At 40.0% G+C, this 19,432-nt stretch overlaps 1 protein-coding gene across 1 annotated transcript in view; it reads right to left on the bottom strand.

The window, feature by feature from the left end:
• ZMYM4 (zinc finger MYM-type containing 4) overlaps window positions 1–19,432 on the bottom strand; it is a gene marked incomplete at its 5' end in the record, with an annotated part of 42,572 nt that overhangs the window by 10,447 nt on the left and 12,693 nt on the right. Inside the window, 19 exon segments of the mRNA XM_082494183.1 lie at window positions 105–158; window positions 1,215–1,386; window positions 1,727–1,845; window positions 2,857–3,001; window positions 4,212–4,249; window positions 4,543–4,683; window positions 6,314–6,464; window positions 6,835–7,007; window positions 7,282–7,432; window positions 7,935–8,207; window positions 8,338–8,453; window positions 9,117–9,267; window positions 10,574–10,786; window positions 10,903–11,077; window positions 12,894–13,146; window positions 13,585–13,663; window positions 16,484–16,654; window positions 17,247–17,314; window positions 18,891–19,424. Of these exon segments, the coding sequence (XP_082350309.1) occupies window positions 105–158; window positions 1,215–1,386; window positions 1,727–1,845; window positions 2,857–3,001; window positions 4,212–4,249; window positions 4,543–4,683; window positions 6,314–6,464; window positions 6,835–7,007; window positions 7,282–7,432; window positions 7,935–8,207; window positions 8,338–8,453; window positions 9,117–9,267; window positions 10,574–10,786; window positions 10,903–11,077; window positions 12,894–13,146; window positions 13,585–13,663; window positions 16,484–16,654; window positions 17,247–17,314; window positions 18,891–19,424 (3,177 nt within the window).

The raw sequence follows: 19,432 nt of genomic DNA, 5'->3' as shown, positions 1-19,432 counted from the left end.
ACACCATGTGCCACAGAAAAGGGCAGACAAAAAGAGGAGCTTCCAAGAAAAAATACAGCAGGGTCAAAATCCATTTGCAAATAAATAAAATAAATCCAACTGACCTTTCTCAAATATCTTGGGGTCCAGGAAGAGCTCATGCTCAGATGTTTGAGATCCTTTAGAAAAAGAAGGAAATCTGTATCTACAAATGACTGACAGCTTACATAACTAATACAAAATACTTTGAACACCAAAAAACTATTTATTAGGTCATAATACTAACACACGATGCCTCTTCTTCTCCACTAGAGTTCTCCTAACAGCTTTCTACCTTGGTCACGCTGTTACGGGAGAAAAAGAAATGCAGAACTAACCCATGTTTGCTTTTCCAAATGTTTCCATCCCTCTGCGTTTGTTATTTGAGTCATCTGTAGACAAGTAAGATATTTTGTTCATTTCTTTTCAGCTTGTTCCACTTTTATTACATGGGATGATCATTATCCAACACATTCTAACCTCCATCACCCTCCAAGAATCCACCATAGAAAGCCTGACAGGAAAATACTCTTGTAAAACAGCTGCTCTGTCTTCTTGATTTCAACTCCTTCTGCTAATGCATGAGGTACTGACCTGGAGATCACTACCTCTAGCAATCTGCTACTGTCAACAAAAGTCAAATCAGCACCTAGGATCGGGGAAAGGGAATGCAAAGACAGAACCACTGTCAGTGCGCAGTATCTAACACGGGTTCTACGCTAAGCATAGCTCTGGTGAATAGTGACTGCTAAACCTCTGTGAAATTACAAAGGCTTCAGAAAGGTGCGAGTATAACCAGCACCCGAGGTGGGAACTAGGGAGGAAGAGTAAATTAATCTCAAAAGAAAACATGTTTTCAAAACAAAGAACAGAATGTTGTACACAGAGACAAAAGTATCTCCAAATACACAGTTCAGCTGAATTCCCAGAAGGCCGCCTCATTTTAAAAGAATAAGTCACAAAAATTGCTGAGACATGACATAAGCATTACAGTCCTGTCTAGGTTGGCACTTCACCTGCACGAACACTTTAATTGTGGAAAATAAACATTGGTAAGTCGACAGGACCATTTAACTTGGCATGCATACTGGGGAAGCAGCCAAGATAGACCCTACATCTATTTCTCTACCTATTTTCCGTGGTGAGAAATTCCCCAAGTCACTGCATTTAGTTTCCTTTTTAAAAACATCACATACCACCATGAGAGTGTGTTTTTTCTTTCTCCTCATCTTCTGCAATCATTTCTGCCATCTGAAGGAGATCAGCTTCGAATGGATTTGTGGGAATCTTTTCCTTGATATCCTGAATAGTTTCAATGATCTTATCAGCACTATCCAGGGTCGTTGGGAAGAGCATGGGAACTGGTACCTATGGAACACGTGGAAAATACTAGAGCATGTTTGGGAGTGAAGGGAAACAGCAAATACACAAAGGAGATTCCTCTCATTTAATCTTACATATATTTCAGGACTACTAAATTTAATTTTAAAATAGCTCCACAATTTATTCCATTTCTGCAATAACACCACAAATTGGTAGTTTTGTGTGATGACGTTTAATGAAACATGATGTGATAAGCATAGAAATGGCTTCAAGGACTGCAAATACCACTTGCATGACTAGTCACAAAACCCAATGACACTACTTTGTGTCCTGTTCAGAACCAAGACTGTACACCACTTCTGTAGTGAACTGAAGTATAACTTACAGGTACTGGCATCCCAAGTGGAACTGGTGTGTACTGAGTGTAGAGGTGAAGGGGCACTGGCACAAACACTGGTACAGGAACAGGTACCACAATGATCTGGGGTTGAACTTCTTCTTCTTCTGTTACACCAAAAATAGAACAAACCAAAAATTGTTTAACCATATGACTATCCAGTACACTCCAGAGCGTCCATGATAATTGTTTCGACTTCTGCTTGTAACTCATTGTGCACAGTACCGCATCTTGGTTCATAGTCACCCTTCACTTTAGCATTGTCGTAACAAGTATTAATACTGGAGTTTGGAAATAAACAGCACTGAGACCATATACATGAATACTGGAAGGGAAGAGTGGAATTAAGTATTAAACACACCGAGGTAAATGGTGTGTTATTGCAATTATCTCACAAGGAACTACAAGACAGTAAGAAGGTACCATTAAAAAACTAACTACAATCTTCCCACTTAACTTCGTCTTCCTCATTAAGAGGTTTACATCAACACTAGATGATACTCTCCTCCTACAGTAACAATGATGAAAAAAACACTCCTCGATGACAGACTGGACTACGTAATAGCCTTTGAAGGTGTTTCTCTTTCCTCCTGTCCAGAGGGGGAGCTTAGAGAAATATGTATCTAATGAAATTATCTTAGGAATAGGGACTTAATTTTCAGAGGTTCTTGGTATCTGTATCTAATAATCAAAGGAAAGAGAGCGTTGAAACAATCTTTGAGAAATCACGCGCTTTACTAAAATGAGTGCTCTCGTGGCTTGTGCTGTCAGAGCTAAGGACTCACAAATTCTGGGCTGAGGAAAACAAGTTCCCTCTGTAGCCTTCTGCATGTCACTTAACTATTGCTCTTCATTTTCCACAGTTAAGATGATCGCATAAAGATGAGTTAAAGCAGATCTCAAGATTCATCACACACGAAGCTTTAAGGATTTCAAAGAATGGCAAATAGTTTACATCTGTAAGGCAAACTGCTCTTTGGAACATACCATAAGACAATCTGAAAACTATTTAAGGTTTTAAAATACATTACAAAATATTCTCTGTTATATAAATCATGCATTACTCTCTCAACTGCAATACAGACTTCTATAAAATGGGTAGGAGATTAGATACATACCTGTCTGGCATTCTTTGTTTTGTGTGTGAGGTTTGCATGAGGTGGCCTTAGTCTGTGTGATTGGCTTGCACAACAATGCTTTGTTTTTTAGAAGCCTAGGTGGCTGGGACGGAGGCAGCTTTAGGGCATCTGTCTGAGTACTAGCCTGTTTGGAAAAACACAAATGAAGGCAGAGTCAGTATTGGTTTGAAGGATCTCATAAGATTAGTATTGGTTCTCTACTACGGCAGGTTGAACAATTTAAAACTCCTTACTGACAAAAATGATAATTTAAAAACTACTGCAAAAATATCTTGCTAATGTATTTGGCACTTTCTGGTCTTCACCGCAATTTATTTTAATCAAACAATAGGCTTTTTTTTTCTGTTAGCAGTGCAGTGAACAAATCTGCAAGTATGTTTGGTTTCTGTAGTCAAATCAACTCTGTAAACTTTTGACGTTGGAATCTTACTGATGGCAAGGACTTAACGAGGACTTATGTTAAGATACTTTTGATGAATAAAATTTTGGCTGCTACAGATAACCGAAAAACTTAGTAAACTGATGTGAAACTACTGGAAAGAAATTAAAGTAAAAAATGAACACAAAGGCTAGCAGTATCAGTATCACTTCCTGATTGCACACAGACTGACTACTCCTGCTTGTACTAACGTCATGTCCTGCTAACTGTAATTTTCAGTCATGCATTCAAAGAACAGGATCTGTTTCATTAGGGAAAATTCATACTCTAATCCATAAATGACACTTCAGCTAAAAGCAAGGGGATCAGTCTTCCAGAACCTAAGAGCTACATAATAAAGGCTTCATTTTTTAAGAGAGTTGCAAGGTGTATACCACATACCTCAAATTGCTCTAGAATAGGAACTCTAGGAGTTATTCACAGATAAGCGGTGACAATGGTTCCCTACAGCTCCGTTACCACACTACTAGGGAGCGGGGAAGGAAAGCTAAGCTGCAAGAGCTCGGTCAGGTCAGCCACAGCAGCCCACGTTGGTCCCCTTCCTCCGACGCTAGTCCTTTTGACATCACATCCCACTTCTGGGCACAAAAGGTAGCCTCAGGTACACACAAGAAGCCACACAAGAATTGCTTGAGAACTACAGCCATCCCAAGAGCTACAATTTGACAAGCTTTGCCTTAAAACATCTAATCAATCTGTCAGCGGACACAAAAAGACTTTATACCATACAAGCTCTATCCATTTTAAGAAAAGCATCTGCAAGCTGGATGATTTTTAAATCCCCATCACAACTAGGAAAAGCAGTTACAAAATGACGGTGCAAAATTATTGGATACTTTACTTGTTATTGATACAATCTGGGTGAAAGTGAGAAAGAGTCTCTCGTAAAACTTACATCTCCTATTATTTTTGCTGTCACAGTAGGGACTGCACCTGTGAAGAAAAAACATACAATAGCCTGTGTACTTATCATCAAGGACCATAACCCACACTCTGCCGAGGTCAAGAAAAAGGATTCCCATTAAACCTCATTCCCTGGTCTATGTACATAAATTTAAGTCATTATTTATCCCTAGGTAAAGTAAGGACAAGACTGTAACCATCCGCACAGATGTGAGGCATAATGAAGAAGTGGCTGTTGTCCTCAGCGGAAAAGATCCCCGAACAAATATAAATGTTCAGGAATAGAGATTTAAAAATGCGGGCACAGTATTCGGCAGTCTTACCCTGTAAAACATTGTTGGAGTTAACCGTAGGCTGGGCAGCAGGGGTGCTTGCAAGGGACACCACATTTGCTATGACAGGGGTTGAGTCCTTTCTCAAAGAAGGAGGGCCTGATGAGGAAGCTGGTGCCATAGAAAGGTTTGCTGGACAGAGCGAACAGAAGAAAATGAAAATAAGCATAAGATAATTTATAAAATGGCATTTCTGAAGCAACACCCACCCTCCAGATTTATCTCCAAATGAAAAAGCCTGCTGCTGCATGAGAAGGGAATGTAGGTGTCAAACTGCAGCTGTTTCAGTTTAATTAGGGGCACAAGCGAACCTAAGCTGTTTTCCAGTCACTGAAACATTTCAAAAGTTCGTCATAGCATCAAAGCAGCTTTCTCTTTGCAGTAGCAGTGCGTTGCAGCAGCACTCAGGAGACAAGGAGGACCGATGCCTCGCTGTGCTGTGCGTGGTACCGAACACCCGCAGTACAGGAGGCAGCCGAGATCCGGACAAATAATGAACGAGGCGAATTTTATGAGGCTCTCACAGTTAGAGGAATTCTTAGGTTCTTTCCATTTGAAAGCACCATTTGTCACCCCATCACCCTGAATGACCGCACTTCATCAAAACCTATTGTTCCGAGGCACTGCGTTACCCTGGCGGCCCCCAGTTCAGAGAGACGCCTGGAGGGCAGTCCCGTAAAGGCACTGCACTCTTGCCTCAGCTGAAGTTGCAGGCACGCTTCTGGAGAAGCAGGCCCACCATGGCTCTGGCTGCCCTCACCAACAGCCAAATGTACTGACAAGACCAGGAATGTCACATGGTATAGGTATGGCCCGAAAGTATAAAGTTACTTGCATATTAGTCTTAATCAGGGAAAACAGCTCCCACCAATGCAAGCAGCAGATGTGCATGAAGTTGAAGAGCAGAACGTGGCCTGGTGCCTACCACAAACTTCCAGTTAATATTCTTTATTGCTGGTTGGGTACCTTACTGTTGCAGTCACCGTCACTCAGTGGGAGATAATGCCCCTCTTTAGGATCAGTGCTATTTCTGCCCTTTGTTTCCCCTCCTCTTCCTGTCTTTGTGGGCTTTTCTTCCTTTCTTGCCTTTGCATTTCATTCCCTACAGAATCCCACATTTCCTGCTCCTGTGGGCTTCATTCCCACCCTCCTTCCTACTCCATCTGCCAAAACAATGAGCAAGGACAGAGCTACAGCGCACATTAACCTTGGCATTGATACTTCAAGAATCAACACAATGACATAGAAATGGTAACTCTCGATGTACCTCCAGACTACACAGAACTGGCTATTTTAAGTTCATATATGGAAGGTTGTATCTACAACCATTAAGGCCACTAATTTCACCATTTGATTTTTTTTTGTAAAGTGGACGTTAACATTCTACTGTATCTGGCTATGTCCTATCAAGTACAGGAGACAAGCTGAGTATTTAACATGTCTTCAGTAGGTATCAGTTCATTTTACCCCAGTAAAATGGGTGTTTCTTTTATGAAAGTGATTGAAAATTTAAGTGCTTTTGTTTCATCTTCCTTAAAATCACAATGTGGATTTGATAGATGAAGCAATCTCATCTCGTACCTACAGAAGTTTGAAATTGTTTGAAGTAGGAGACAGATCTAAACCAGCCCATTCAATGGCGACGGGGGAGCCCCCCAGGAGAGGGTGGATCTCAAAAAGTTCACTGAATCGAGTTTCCAAACAAACGTTCACATCACGATCACGCACACCAAAAGGCAATAGTATTCCCAGCCTGGTTTACCTGTGTTGTTTGGGGGCGGAGGGTCAGAAACACTTTGCTGATTACAGAACAACAGAATACAAAGCAGGTTGCAAAAATGCTTGATCTCGCCTTGCCATTTCATGGACTCACTGAGTTTACCTTGTCTCTTACAACCGTCACACTTCGCCATCTAGGAAAACAGAGTGAGGGAGAAATTAAACACACTCATAGACAGCAACAAAGAGCACGTGTATAAAAACCTCCTTGCACTTTGCTCAGCAAATACAGCGTAAAGCAGTCTGTAAGACTGCATCATTTTTGCAGTGTAACACAAAACAGCAGAACATTCAGTGTGTGTCTTCCCACGACCCTTATTACGTTTTCTCTATATAGAAAACTGGTACTCAAAAGTGAAGGATTTGCTCATCTCTCACATATACACGATATATTCCGTGGACACAGAAGTCAACTACAGGCAGTTCACACAGCTCCTAATTTACAAAGGTTCTTTTGCTAACACGTTTATATTCTAGAGAACGCTATGGGAGAATATTGCTTACCTGGTAAAACAAAACTGTGAACTTAGACATGCACTCCTCTGAGCAAAATTCCTCCATTTTCCCCCCAAAGTGATTCTGGACCAGTTTGGGGGAAGTCTGTAAACAGTAACTGCACATTTTACAGTGGTTTCCCCAGCGCTTAGCCAAGTCATGTTTATAGAGCAGTTTACAACCTAAAAGAAGAGAAAATAGCAAGAAAACAAAAGCATCCTTCAGTATCGAAATGACATTTTCTCAGCACTTCTAGTTCTTATATTTAGTTATATCTGTAATAATTTGTTGAAACACACCATTAAACTGTGACGTGTGAACAAAGTTCTGTGTTTCTAAACCTAAAAACCAGTTTTCTAACCTAAAAAGATTAGGTTTGTCTTAGTGTCACTAATAACATCAAGGCAAAACACTTCCGACTTGATTCATCTGAGACACAGTCTTGCCCTTTCTTACCTTCACTACAGAATGTTTTATCTATGCCTGAGAATCGCACTGTCTCCTTGATAATTTTCTCAATTCTGCAGTATTCACACAATGCCATTACACTGCTCCTCTTCTTATATTCATCACAGCAGGTCTTCCCACAAAACTGGAACATTTTACCCTGCAACACAGCCAGAGTGTTTGGGTTTCAATGCTTCACATCCCAGATAATACATTTTAATAGTTAATATAAACTCAGAAGCGTATTTCTGCCCTTGGAAATCATCAACAGAAAGCGCTAGCAAGTAAAGTCTCCCCATTTAGCTTTAAAACAAAGACAACACAATTTTCTGCGGAAAGCCCTCACCAATGTGTTTTGTCTTGGAATTAAAAGGATCATCTCTGGGACCAAGAATCGGGAACGTGCTCACCTAGCCAGGCAATCCCAGGGTTTGGGTTTTTTTGGAGTTGTTTTTTTTTTTTTTTTTCTGTTTTTAAAATCAAAGGGCTAGTATCAGTATTAATTTTGATAACGGTTAAATGATACCAAAATCAGTTCTAAATTCCTCCATAGCAGGTCATAGTAAGCAACAGAGCAGTACTGACAGACCATTACACATGAGCTACAATTTCCTGGGCTTCTGTTGAGAAACACGAGCTCAAAAAGCCCTGATCTTTATTACCTTGTAGTCAAGCAGTTCGGGTTTGGTTGCAAACAATCTGTTACAGTGCTGACACCTGAGTTTTACAACAGGGCGGGCAAAAGTGACTTGCTGGGACTGGGCAGCCAGCCTCTGTAGACCCGCTGCAGCTGAACTGCTCATGGAGCTGGGGGACACAGTCGAGGTGGTGCCACCGGCCGATACCGTTGCCCCCGAGGGAATGCTTACAATGACTTGACCTTGCGACAGAGGTACCACTGAGGAGTTCATTCCTGCAGGCTTGTTGAACAAATTCTGCAGGAAAGCAAATTGAGGAATGGACTTTATTTTACAGTATTACATGTTTTATCCCACATCCCAGATATTTACACCATCAATTTATTACTCTGTTCATTAAGCTAAGAAGAAATCCTAGGTGTCACACCTGAAAAGCTACTACACAACTGTAGCTGCAAAAATTGCGTATGCTCCCGTCTGACATAGCCAAGTGATACTGAGGGTTTGCTGAAGTTTTGCAGCTGTTGCACTGAACTTGAACACCTGAGGGTGAAACAGAGAAGAAAAAGTGGTTTATGCAACAAATTGCACTGCAGATAATTCTGCACTGTGCATACAAAAACAGAGAATCTGAATGACAAGCCAAGGTACGCACAGAAGCCCAAGACAAAGTTTCTACAGATTCAGATGCAGACACTGCAGCTGCGGTGCCTGTTGCTTGCCAGATCCTTTAATTAATCTCCCAGTATCCCTAGGATGTCAGTAAGCATTTTTCTATTTTACAAGAAAAATAGCTGTGAATACGTTTGCCTAACTCAATGCAACATTAGGCAGAGGTAACTAAGCTAATCGCCCTGGAGAGCAGGGGCAGAAGAGTCACAGCGGTGGTATGGCATACATCCACAGAAGTGGTTTTGTCTCGCTGAGAAACCCACCAGCTGCACTTGCAAGAGCAGAAAATAGATTAAGGTTTATTATCATGTTTAAACTCTCATAAAACAAAGCTGAAATGGCTGTACTGCCACTGTTAGGTTTATCTATGGTAGAAAGTCCTTATTTTCCCATCTCAGCACCTCTGTTTTAAAAAAAACAAACGCCACTTCCCATCCCCCCAAAAAAGGATATCAGCCTTAACTTTCAAGACAAATTGTTTGGATATGAGCTACGTGAAATTATGCTTCTAAAGAAGTAAAAGGATAAACTTACCTGCAGAAGTAACCATTTTTACTCTATACGCTGACAAACAGTTAACGGAGCAAAACAGCTCAGTTTTTCCCAAGTTATTTGTGCTCTCTATCATCTCGGCTGAAGATCGCAAAGATTTACACAGTGTGCAAGGTGTAATTTTAGCTGACTTCTGTGGAAACATGGAAATCTGTCATTCATTTGAACCTTAATATTTTTATTAACACGGAAATTAATCACTAGCATGTAAAATATGTACAGAAGTGACTGCCAGTGCACTTGAAACAGCACGTATTTTACAGCTGTATTATTTATGATGCAGATATACTTACTGGAGGTCTCCAGTAGGCTTGCTACATTCACACTTTGACCACCTGAGACCTGGGCTGTCTCTCATTCAGGGTAAGCGCTACCTTTGCAGACCAGTGTGGGCAGTACCCAGGCTGTCAGGGCAATGGCCTCCAAGTGCAAACACCACTACGTGCTGTACTAGCACGTACCAAGCACCTTGTACCAGATGACTTCGACATTTTTGCTGAGAAGCAACATTTTGCTTCTGATTTTTAACACATGCAAGCAATATGCCCATTTAACAGATGAGAAAAGAAACAGAGAGAAGGAGGTTCCTCTCTCACCCACAAAACCCCAGAAACTATCAGAATGTATCTGACAACTGAGTTGGATGCTTTTAAAAAAAAAATCAATAAAAAATAGATAAGACTTACAAGCTTTGCACATACTGTATTTTTAGGAAGACTAACATATATAAGCTTTTGATGTGAGATGCAAAAGCAGCATGAAATCCCTCTCCTTTCCAGATATTTAATTTCCAGATTTGTTTCAGAGGACAACTGATGTTGTAGGTAATTTTCTGGATGAAGTACTTTTACCATTTTTTTAATCCATTAGGCTGCTCTTGGTCTAAGTGGCCTGAATAATGGGGCAGCAGTGTCAAGCCACAAAATGAAGTTACACTATCTTATCGGAGGGCAATTTTTCCTAAAGTAATTGCATTAAAATAAGTCAGTCAAAAATAATTGAGCTATTATAATAAATTAAGATTCTCTCAACTGCTCAGCTCTTTGAGATGCTCCATTATAATCAGAATTAAAACATTAAACATTTAAAAATTATAATCAAAATTATCAACTAATTATTACTTTTCCTCTCCACTTAATTCAAATGCTAAAATTTAGTAGAGAAAACTCAAACAGGGAGAGCATCTCAAAGGCTGAAAAAAGTCAGTCTTCTGCTGCTGAGTGGCCCCTCTGTGTCTTCCCTCACACTGGGATAATCTGGTGGCCAATTCAGTAAAGGAAACAAAGCAACATATCTGGGCAAAGATTAAGCAGCAAATGGCAAAAGGAGTTCTCTTAGACCAAGACAGTAACTGAAATAATCAACTAATAAATTGAGTGTTTCTTAAAACACCCAAAATGTAATCAAGGACATATCTTTAATATTCGGTCAAAGTATACCTGCTTGTACGCTGTCACACATGTTGAACTGCAGAACTTTTTTGACTGTCCCTCTATTTGAAGCATGTGACACTGGCCAGAGCCGCTATAGCAGTACCCTCCGCAATTCTCACAGCAGTTCATGGTCAAGTTGTTAGCCGAGCGGAACTTGGAGAAGCAGGCATCGCTGCAGAGCTTGTGGACAACGTTCTGGTAATTCACTTCGTGTCTAATCTGGAAGAAAAGAAAGAATATATAATAAGAATAGAAAGAATATATATGCTCATCTCTGAGATAGCAAGTTGTCCCGATCTAAAGGAAATTCAAAAGAAAAAGAAGTTTGCAATTACCACTGCGTTCTTCTGGCACATGCTGCACTTGGTTGAAATGCTGTTAGTATGAATAGTAACAACAGGTTTCCTTTTCAGTTCATACGTAGAAAGACAAGACTGGCTGCAGAAATCCTTACTGGAGTTTGTATTGTCAAACTGGGCAGTGATTACATCCTTTGGATTTAGAATGTCTCTATGGAAAAAAGAAAAACAAACAAAGAGAGGAAGAATTAATGTTGGTGTCATGTCAACTTGCTGTCCTTTCCTTTTCTGCAGACTAAACATTCTCTAGAAGAGGGTGGCTTAATTTAATTTAAAGCTTTTCTTTTTGCTGATCTAAGAACCTGACTTAATTTTCTTTTCCTATTAGGAAAATAGTTAAGTACAATTCTCAAGTAGATATTTTGTGAAATATTTTGTACCCGGACTTAGGAGTGGCCTATAAAAGCATGAAGCTATATCATTAAATCTTTTCAAAAGGAACTGGGAAAAGTCTTTACTAAAAAAAAAAAAAAAATTAGAAAGCAGGATATGTGGAATAATTCCCTTTAACAATGAAAATACCTATCATAATGGGGTAGAGAAAAAATAAGGGGAAACGAAAGGTCACCATTTCTAATCACCACGTCCAAAATGGTCTGACTAGTATTGTAACTTTCCATCTCTTACCTCCCATCTACAGTTATGTTTATTTGTTGCTGGATTTAACAAACAACTTTCTCCTTATCTCTCCTCTCTTTTGAAACAGTCATTCACAGAAAAGTTTCAAAGCTCCTAGGTCAAAAAACTAGGAGGAAATATTTATATGACTTTGTTGGTTGGAAGGATGCCTCCTTCTCACCTGTCCTGTCAGAGACAAACCATTTTTCAGCAGAAGAAAAACAAATTACAGCCAAGACTGCCAAAGCTTATTACAAGGTCTTTTCACACTGAGACAGCAAGTGAAAAGAATAATTTAAGTCTCAAGTTTAAGTTCAGCTGACCTTGTAAAACTGAAAGTAATAAATCTGTTGTTGAAGAAATGATGAACAAAGCAGCATTCCTTTTGCAAAGTAACTTTCATAACTAAAAATAATACATATGAATAATTCTGCTCTATAAACAGACTGTAGCACAATCAGTCTGCAAAGTTATTTATTTGCCTCAAGTTAATGGTATAGTAATATGACATCTTAAAGCGTAAGCCACAAGGTCTCCTTTTGCTGATTTCGAGATAATAATACAAATGAACACAAAATTTTAACAATTAAAATGTTTTCAGAGCTGAAGGTTCAGGCCTGTGTTTCCAACAGGACCGTGGAAAATGTATATCATCTTTCTAAAGAAATTTTCCCAAGTAGGCTCACAAAAGCAAACCTCGCCTTTCCTCTCTAGGTCTAGGTAGAAACCAACTGATTTCGGTACTGAAACCTCTACTACCTGAAAAACTCAAGTCTTAATAAACTTAACCTCTCTGCATCTTACGGAAGTTTTGCCATCATTAAATAACAGCAGCAGTGACATATTTTGAAGAGCTAAAACCTAGGCTTAAAGAGAGTTAAAATTTTTTTCGAATCTAAGGAAATATCCTGCCTCAAATATATTAATTTCCCCATGTTTTTATTTAATTTTGGGGATTTGGTAAACCTATTTTCATCTAGAAGAAATAATACATAAAATATTTTTTAAATGTACTTTTGTTTGTGGTTTTGATAGCGCAGTGACATTTTAAAATGGCTGGAAAGCGTAGTACCCTTTCAAGTGCAGCTCATTTAAATTAAAAAAAGACAAGATGCACACTTCACAACAGAGGCTTTTAAACCTATGTGTATGTAAAATCTAATTAACAAATTGGAACTGAAAGCAGACAGACCGACTAACAAATAAGAGTATCGGCTACGATTTTTTGAAGGGAAGCTTGACAGAAGTGGGCATTACAGAAACAGCGTGTTGTGTAAAAAGAGAATTGAAGCCTTCATTATCTGTTTGAATATCAATTATTACTCAAACAAATTAAAACAGTGTCCTACTTTGAGCAGCTTGAGCAGGTTTTCTTGGTAGAAGCTGGTGGGCGAGGAGCTGGAACGGTGTATCCAGTGAGGCACAGTGTGGAGCAGAAGAGCTGGGTCGAGCCTTTCCTCTGGTATGCAGTTTGCCCCTTCTGCAGGATTTTTTTACAGCCAGAACAGGAAACCCGAACAGCTGTGGTTGGAACTGAAGGAAGCATTTTACTCATGCCAGAGGATGCCACAGCAGGCTGGAAACCTGATGACAGCTGTGGAGCTAAAAAAAAAAAGACAAAACGACAGAGAAAACATAGAGTAACTGTCATATATGTATTACACATAATTCACTTGTGTGCAGGGGGCAAGCACAAAGCTTATGACTTCATTTCGGTTGTCAGGGTCTAAGGGAGAATTAAATAGCAGATGAACTCTCCATTAATACATGTCCTGTGCTGGTTTTCTGCACAGCAGATTGTTTCAACTACTCTTAAGACTGAGAATGCACTTTTAGCATCCCTTTCACATTCAATTTTCCTATGCCTCAAAAATACAATTATTTTCCAATCTCTGAATTTAATTGTCTCTAAATCAAACTAGTTCTTTTTTCCTGCTGGGGTCAGACATAGCAAACAAAATGCAGAATAACCCACAAGACTGTTTGCAAAGGTGACATATTTTACAGGTTTAAATAAAGTTAGTCTTGCCTATTTCTTACCAAGAGGACTGCCACTGACTGAAAATACAGCACTGATTTTCAGCTCCCCTTCCTGAGATTTTGCCTGTTGGCCGTACTCCTAAAACAAAGGGAAAGGAAAAGGAGAACAAATACACACATGTAATAACAGGTTACATGATTTCCATTCTTTCATAACACCGTATTGAATCTTAAGGTCCAGCAAGGCAGAGTGACTCTCCTAAGCCTGCTCCAAAGATCAGGTTTACAGATGCTGCTGCGGGAGCACCACACACGGAACCTGCTCAGAGGTTCACAGCAAACTACAACCGAGGGTGTCACGTAGAAAGGGAAAAGCGCAGCCGCCTGGTGCGTTCCCTTTTCCAGCTGTGCTCCAAGACACCTCAGAATTCAGCCAGACAAAGCTTAAGAGAAATCTCTGCTTTCCACTCATGCAAATGTTCCATCTAGAAGTGCTTTGCAGTCCTTGCCCCTACTCTGTGTAACAAGCTTTATCTTCACATTCATAGATGATAATAACGAAATAGAGACTGGGACCTGGACGATGAGAAGCATTCTGTACTTCACCCTGAGTTAAGCACCTTGGGGGAGCGCAAGGTGAAGCTTCACAGCAGATCAAAGCTGGCATCACTAGAGCCAGACCATCACCGTCCCCGCTCAGACTGGCTTCAGCAAGAAGGGAATAACCTCACATTTTCTACAGGATGAGAAAATCCCTACAGACAGTCGCTTGTGGAATAGCTGACATACTGTAAATCATTAGCTTACTCCACAGCAGCTATTCATACTTTGACACCATGCTTCCTGCCCATGCTCTCCCTGGAAATCTGAACCATAAAGCAGATTGTAACACTCTCCATGTAAATCTTAATAGGCTGAAAAGCATAATCTCTTGGAACTACAGAGACGATAAGATTTAACCTACTTACACTTATTTGAGAGTAGCAAGGGCACAGTGTCATGTTATGACTGAGCTAAATTCACAGTTGCTGTCTGGCTGCAAGGTAAGCCAACTCACAGTCACTAGGCAAAATGAAGCGCTCGCTTCTCAGCGGCAGTGAACTGCTCCCTCAACTTAAGCCATCTCCTAAAATCACACACTAACGTCCACGTAAGACATGCTTAAACTTAACATTTCTCTTACTCCTGTGGGAAAATTAAAACTTTCTCTATTAAGACAACCAAACTAGTTCTCAACAGGTTTCCCAGGAGAACAGGTGATGGCATTCGTTCAGCATGTGAACCATCACACTGGAACATTCAAATCTCCAGTAAAAGCAGCTTTTCAGCTCTGCACGGGCATGTCGTGATGACGGGTTTTAAAGCACCGTATTTTTTTTTTTTAATATTACAATTTAAAGACTAGTTATTTGCAGAAATACAGGTTTTTTTACGCATTTTAACTGCAGTTTTATCCTTAGTCAATACTCGTAAGAGAAATGGAGGCAAATCCTGTCATCAACTGTGCATGATCAAGCATAGTTTCACAGCAGTGTAACAGCGCCAAAAGCCAAGAACCTTCAGCCCCAACTATTGGTTACAGCAAGAAACGCTCTTATCTTTCAGGATGCATGAAAAAACAAAAAAAAACCCCACGTTAATTCCAATCTAAAGCAAAACAGAACCTCCATCAGTTCTCATATTTGTCCAGTATCAGGCAGAGTTGATAATTACAGGATTTTACTCCAGGAATTAATATTTTGAAGAATATATTTGATATTTAAATTTTTCATGTCTTCACTTTTACTTATTAATACGAATTTTGATAACCACAGACATCTTGCACTGCATTGCACACAAATCCACACAGCAAACGTCATCTTGGGAGGACAAAATAGACACATTTAACTATTTTACACATCGTTTGACATTATATATGCTTAAGGAAAAACAAAAACATACAATCTCATGGACACTGAACAAATCAGAAGGGCAGTGATGTCTGAATAGTTTCAAATACTTGGCTTACTTCTTTATTTTAGGAAGCCAAGAGTATCACAGGACAGGAAGAAAAACTGTTGGGAAGACAGGCCCAGAGAGGAGAGGAGGTACAGCAGAAGTACACAGAATGATGCTAGAAAAACTAAGGCCTGCACAAGAACACCAGCGCTCTAGTGTCGATGCAAGTGGGATGAATCACCTTGGGAAGCTCTGCACCGCTTTAACTGCATGTTAAGTTTGGCATGTAACCCAAATATTAACAGTGAGGAGACAGGAATTGCAACACAGATCATTTCCCTGGTGTCACACGGCAAACCAGCAGCAAAGGGACTGGTTAGAGCTCAGCAATCCTCGTCCCAGCACCACTCAATCCATAGGGCAGACTTTTTCCATTTTGCAATTACTGAACTTTTACCTGTATTGTCATAAAAAATGTCAGTCTCAAGTGAGAAAGTCACTTAAACACATGATTAAATTGACTTCACTGATGTGTACGTATTTGAATGTTTTGCTAAAGTAAGACCTCTGAGTGTTAATTTAAAACAAGAACAAACAACAAACCACTGTGCTCGCAAAGGTAACCTTTAAGAGGGAAGTAGCAGGAATTGCACTGTTTCAACTACGTGTCTCTAACTGGGACTATTCACAAAGTATTCAGTAAAACATGATTTACATTTTCGTTCCTAGTGAGACCGAGTTGAGATAAAGTGTCCATGTTGCTACAGATTTAATAATGGAAGTTTTACAGCACTTTGCTTTGTCTCTAACTGAAAAGCAAAACATTTTCAGCGACATGGTAACATGACATCAAAAAGCTGGGGGTTTGGGTTTTATGGTAGTATAAAAGGGAAAAATCCTTCTACTAATCTATGTTCTTCAAGTTAAATTTCGGTCAACAAACCAAATAAATTGCTGAATTTACATCCAGCTTATGCGGTCAGTTGTCAGACCAAAATGAGAAATGCAATGGGAAACTTACCTCGGAATTATCAGGTTCATCTTTAATTTTGTCTAATAGTCCCTGCTGTGGGGCCATAGCTTTATCATATTCGTCATCCAAAGGCTCCTCCTTAATTCTAATATTTGGTGCAAAGGAATTCCCCAGCTCTTGTCCAATAGATTCCTTACTAGAAAATAGGTAGCTAGACTCCTGAAACAATAATATGAAAAAGAATTCACCCTCCTGCATCTGCCATTAGGAGTTGGGCTGCTGCCGAGGGGAGCTTCTGCTGCAGACCAAGAGAAATGGGTCCTGCCACTGGAAGGTGGGAGAAATGACGGGCAGCAGCTGCTGCCTCTGTCTCCCTGCAGCACCCTCTGTCATCCCACCCCCAATCCTTTTCACTCCTTGGACAAAGCAGAAGCCACCCAGCTCTCTTAAGGTGGTTGTCAGTAGGGGCACTCGGCTGTTTGGGCAGTGTCTCCTGTTGATACAGCTGTTCCCTGTCTCAGCTGGAAAAAAGGCAGCAGGTCAGATGGACGCATCCGGGTCTAGATTCGGCTCACCAGTCAGTCAGACCATGCTGAACATGAGAGTGGCTATCAAAAGAATCCTCAATCCAAAGAGAGGGTCAGCAAAATTTTACAAAATTAAATGCACTGTTTAAGTAGCAAAGACGTCTAGGAGTCAGAAGATCAGTTTTCTTGACACTCAAATTTACACTCAAATACAAAATACGTATTTTGAATTATTCCAGTATATTGCTGCACTTGCAAAAGTGTTTGAAAGATCTATAGCTTACCCTGAAGTTAGTTTCTGGAGTTTGTGGCGCTAACTGCGTCCGTAATGTTTCTTCTACTTGATTATGAACTGAGGAAAACATATACATTAAATAGAAATGAATACAGATTCCAACGCATTTCCTTTAAAACTATCTAGAGTCTCTGATCCCCAACCCCATCGTCTGACAGCACCTCAGAAGTATTAAACTACTGCCTTTCTCCTCCCTACAAATAAGATGGCAATCTTTAAAGAGCATTGACATTTTTGTTATTATTCTATTGGGTCATTATTTTCCCATTCCAACAAAATGGTTGTAAAATTCTGATGCTAATTGTTCATTCAGAACTTTCTACACCCCAGTGGGTTCTGAACTCTCCTGTGTTTTGACATTTAAATCAGAAAATATTTTTCAGAGCAACAACTTTCGTCCTTTTCTTTGCTGTTCTGGTCTTTTGCCTTTCCCTCCCCCTTCTTAGGAAACAGTAGCTTATGCTTTTTTAGCATGTATCTTTTAAAAATTCTGGACTTGCCTAAATACTAGATGCTGCCTATGAGCATTTACTATTGCTGTTTCAATTGCTGACTACTCTACCTGAGGCTGCACAGCTTTCAGACACACTTATAACTGCAGGTATTTACAATTTTCTGAAATACGTTTTTTGCACAGAAATATTCTTCACTTGCTTTCTACCTGAAGGTAGAAGTAGAGAGACATCTTTAACAATTCTTTATTTTAAAAAACATCTGTAATGCTTCCCTATCATTTGTGCAACCTTGAAGCACTGATTTTAACACTGTCACTAAACACACAAAGTTTAAAGATCAGAACTGTAAGCTGTGAATCTGAACAAGTAGCCAGGAGGCTCTCACTTGTGGGCCAACTCTCTCTCCATACAGTTTTCTGAATAAAATTAAACTGCATGTTCCAGCCTGGTTATTCTTAACTCCTTCGTTCACTGTTCTACTGTAACTTTTGGAGCTTGGGAAGTCAAAAGCAAGTGTGTGGGCAGCAAGACTACTGGTGACTGTCAGGCTCCCTCAAATGAGAAATGGATTACAGGCATCTTTGGCACTCTCCATGTTGGCTCGACAAAGTCCAAGACACAAGTATCTGAGGAAGAAGGAGAGCAGTCTCCCAGGAAAAGCAGATCTCAAGTTACTCTCTGGCTTACTTCCTGCAGACACTAATAGCAAGCTTTTCCGTGATGCTACTATCAAATGCATACTGCTTTTAATACGCGTACATTCATGAAGAACTTTGCTCAAAAAAATCTTTCCTGGCCATTAACCTAGCCTAAGCTTTATCATGTTTTCTTTTAAGGAGTTCCAAAGTCTATTAAAAAAGTGAGAAAAAAACAAAAGGAAGAGTGAATTGTCACCCAGCTTGGTTTGATAAACCCCAACAACAAAGGATGTGTTGAAGCTTCGAAACAAGCTGTGGAGGATGAGACCCCCCCCGGTGCTGCCAGGCCCTTTTGCAAATCCTAGTCCTAATACAGAGTTCATTGTATTTCAAGGTTCTTTATAAAATGCTTTCCTACATACAGTTACGCATATTCTCTTCGACAAGATGATGGTTTTAATAACTAGCCCTATTGCTAATTTCTGTCTAGTTCGTTCTTCCTCTTTGCTGGGTAGCCAGGTCTACGATGTCAACAGTTACCTGCTTTGTCAAGAAAACTGCTTTTCAATCTAGAATCCATATCTTTAGGGATTTTTTCCAACCGTTTTTCACGTTCTTGAAAATGTCCTTCTCTATTCTTGTCCTTTGCTGAAAAAGTCTCTTTGCCATTATCTCTTGTTATGCTAAAATCCTTTCGAATTGATTTAAATACAGGGCCCTGCTCAAATGGTGAAGTGAGATCCTTTTGGATTGCATTCTGAATCTGAATTTCTTTTTCACTGTCCAGTTCATGTTCTGTAACTCTCTTGCCCTCTTCCAGATGGTCTTCATCATGAATCGCTGAAGAAAGAGTGTCTTTTGGAGTGAAATTTTGATCATCTTCATTGTCACTCCCAACAACAGGTATGCCTGCAAGATCCCCAGAGTTCAGAAAATAATCATCATCATCATCATCATCCAGCAGCGAGTTTTCAGACCCTGTTCGATTCTGTATTCCGTAAGAGATGCTGTCAAGGGCAGGCGTTAAGTTGTGGTCAGTGTCCTCAGACATTTCTGCATCCAGAATTTCACCACCTAAGGAG

This window comes from Vanellus vanellus (genome assembly GCF_965231255.1).
Source record: "Vanellus vanellus genome assembly, chromosome: 22".
NCBI classification, from domain to species: Eukaryota; Metazoa; Chordata; class Aves; order Charadriiformes; family Charadriidae; genus Vanellus; species Vanellus vanellus.
Note: the sequence above shows the minus strand (reverse complement) of the source record. Positions and strands in the feature narration are given on the sequence as shown.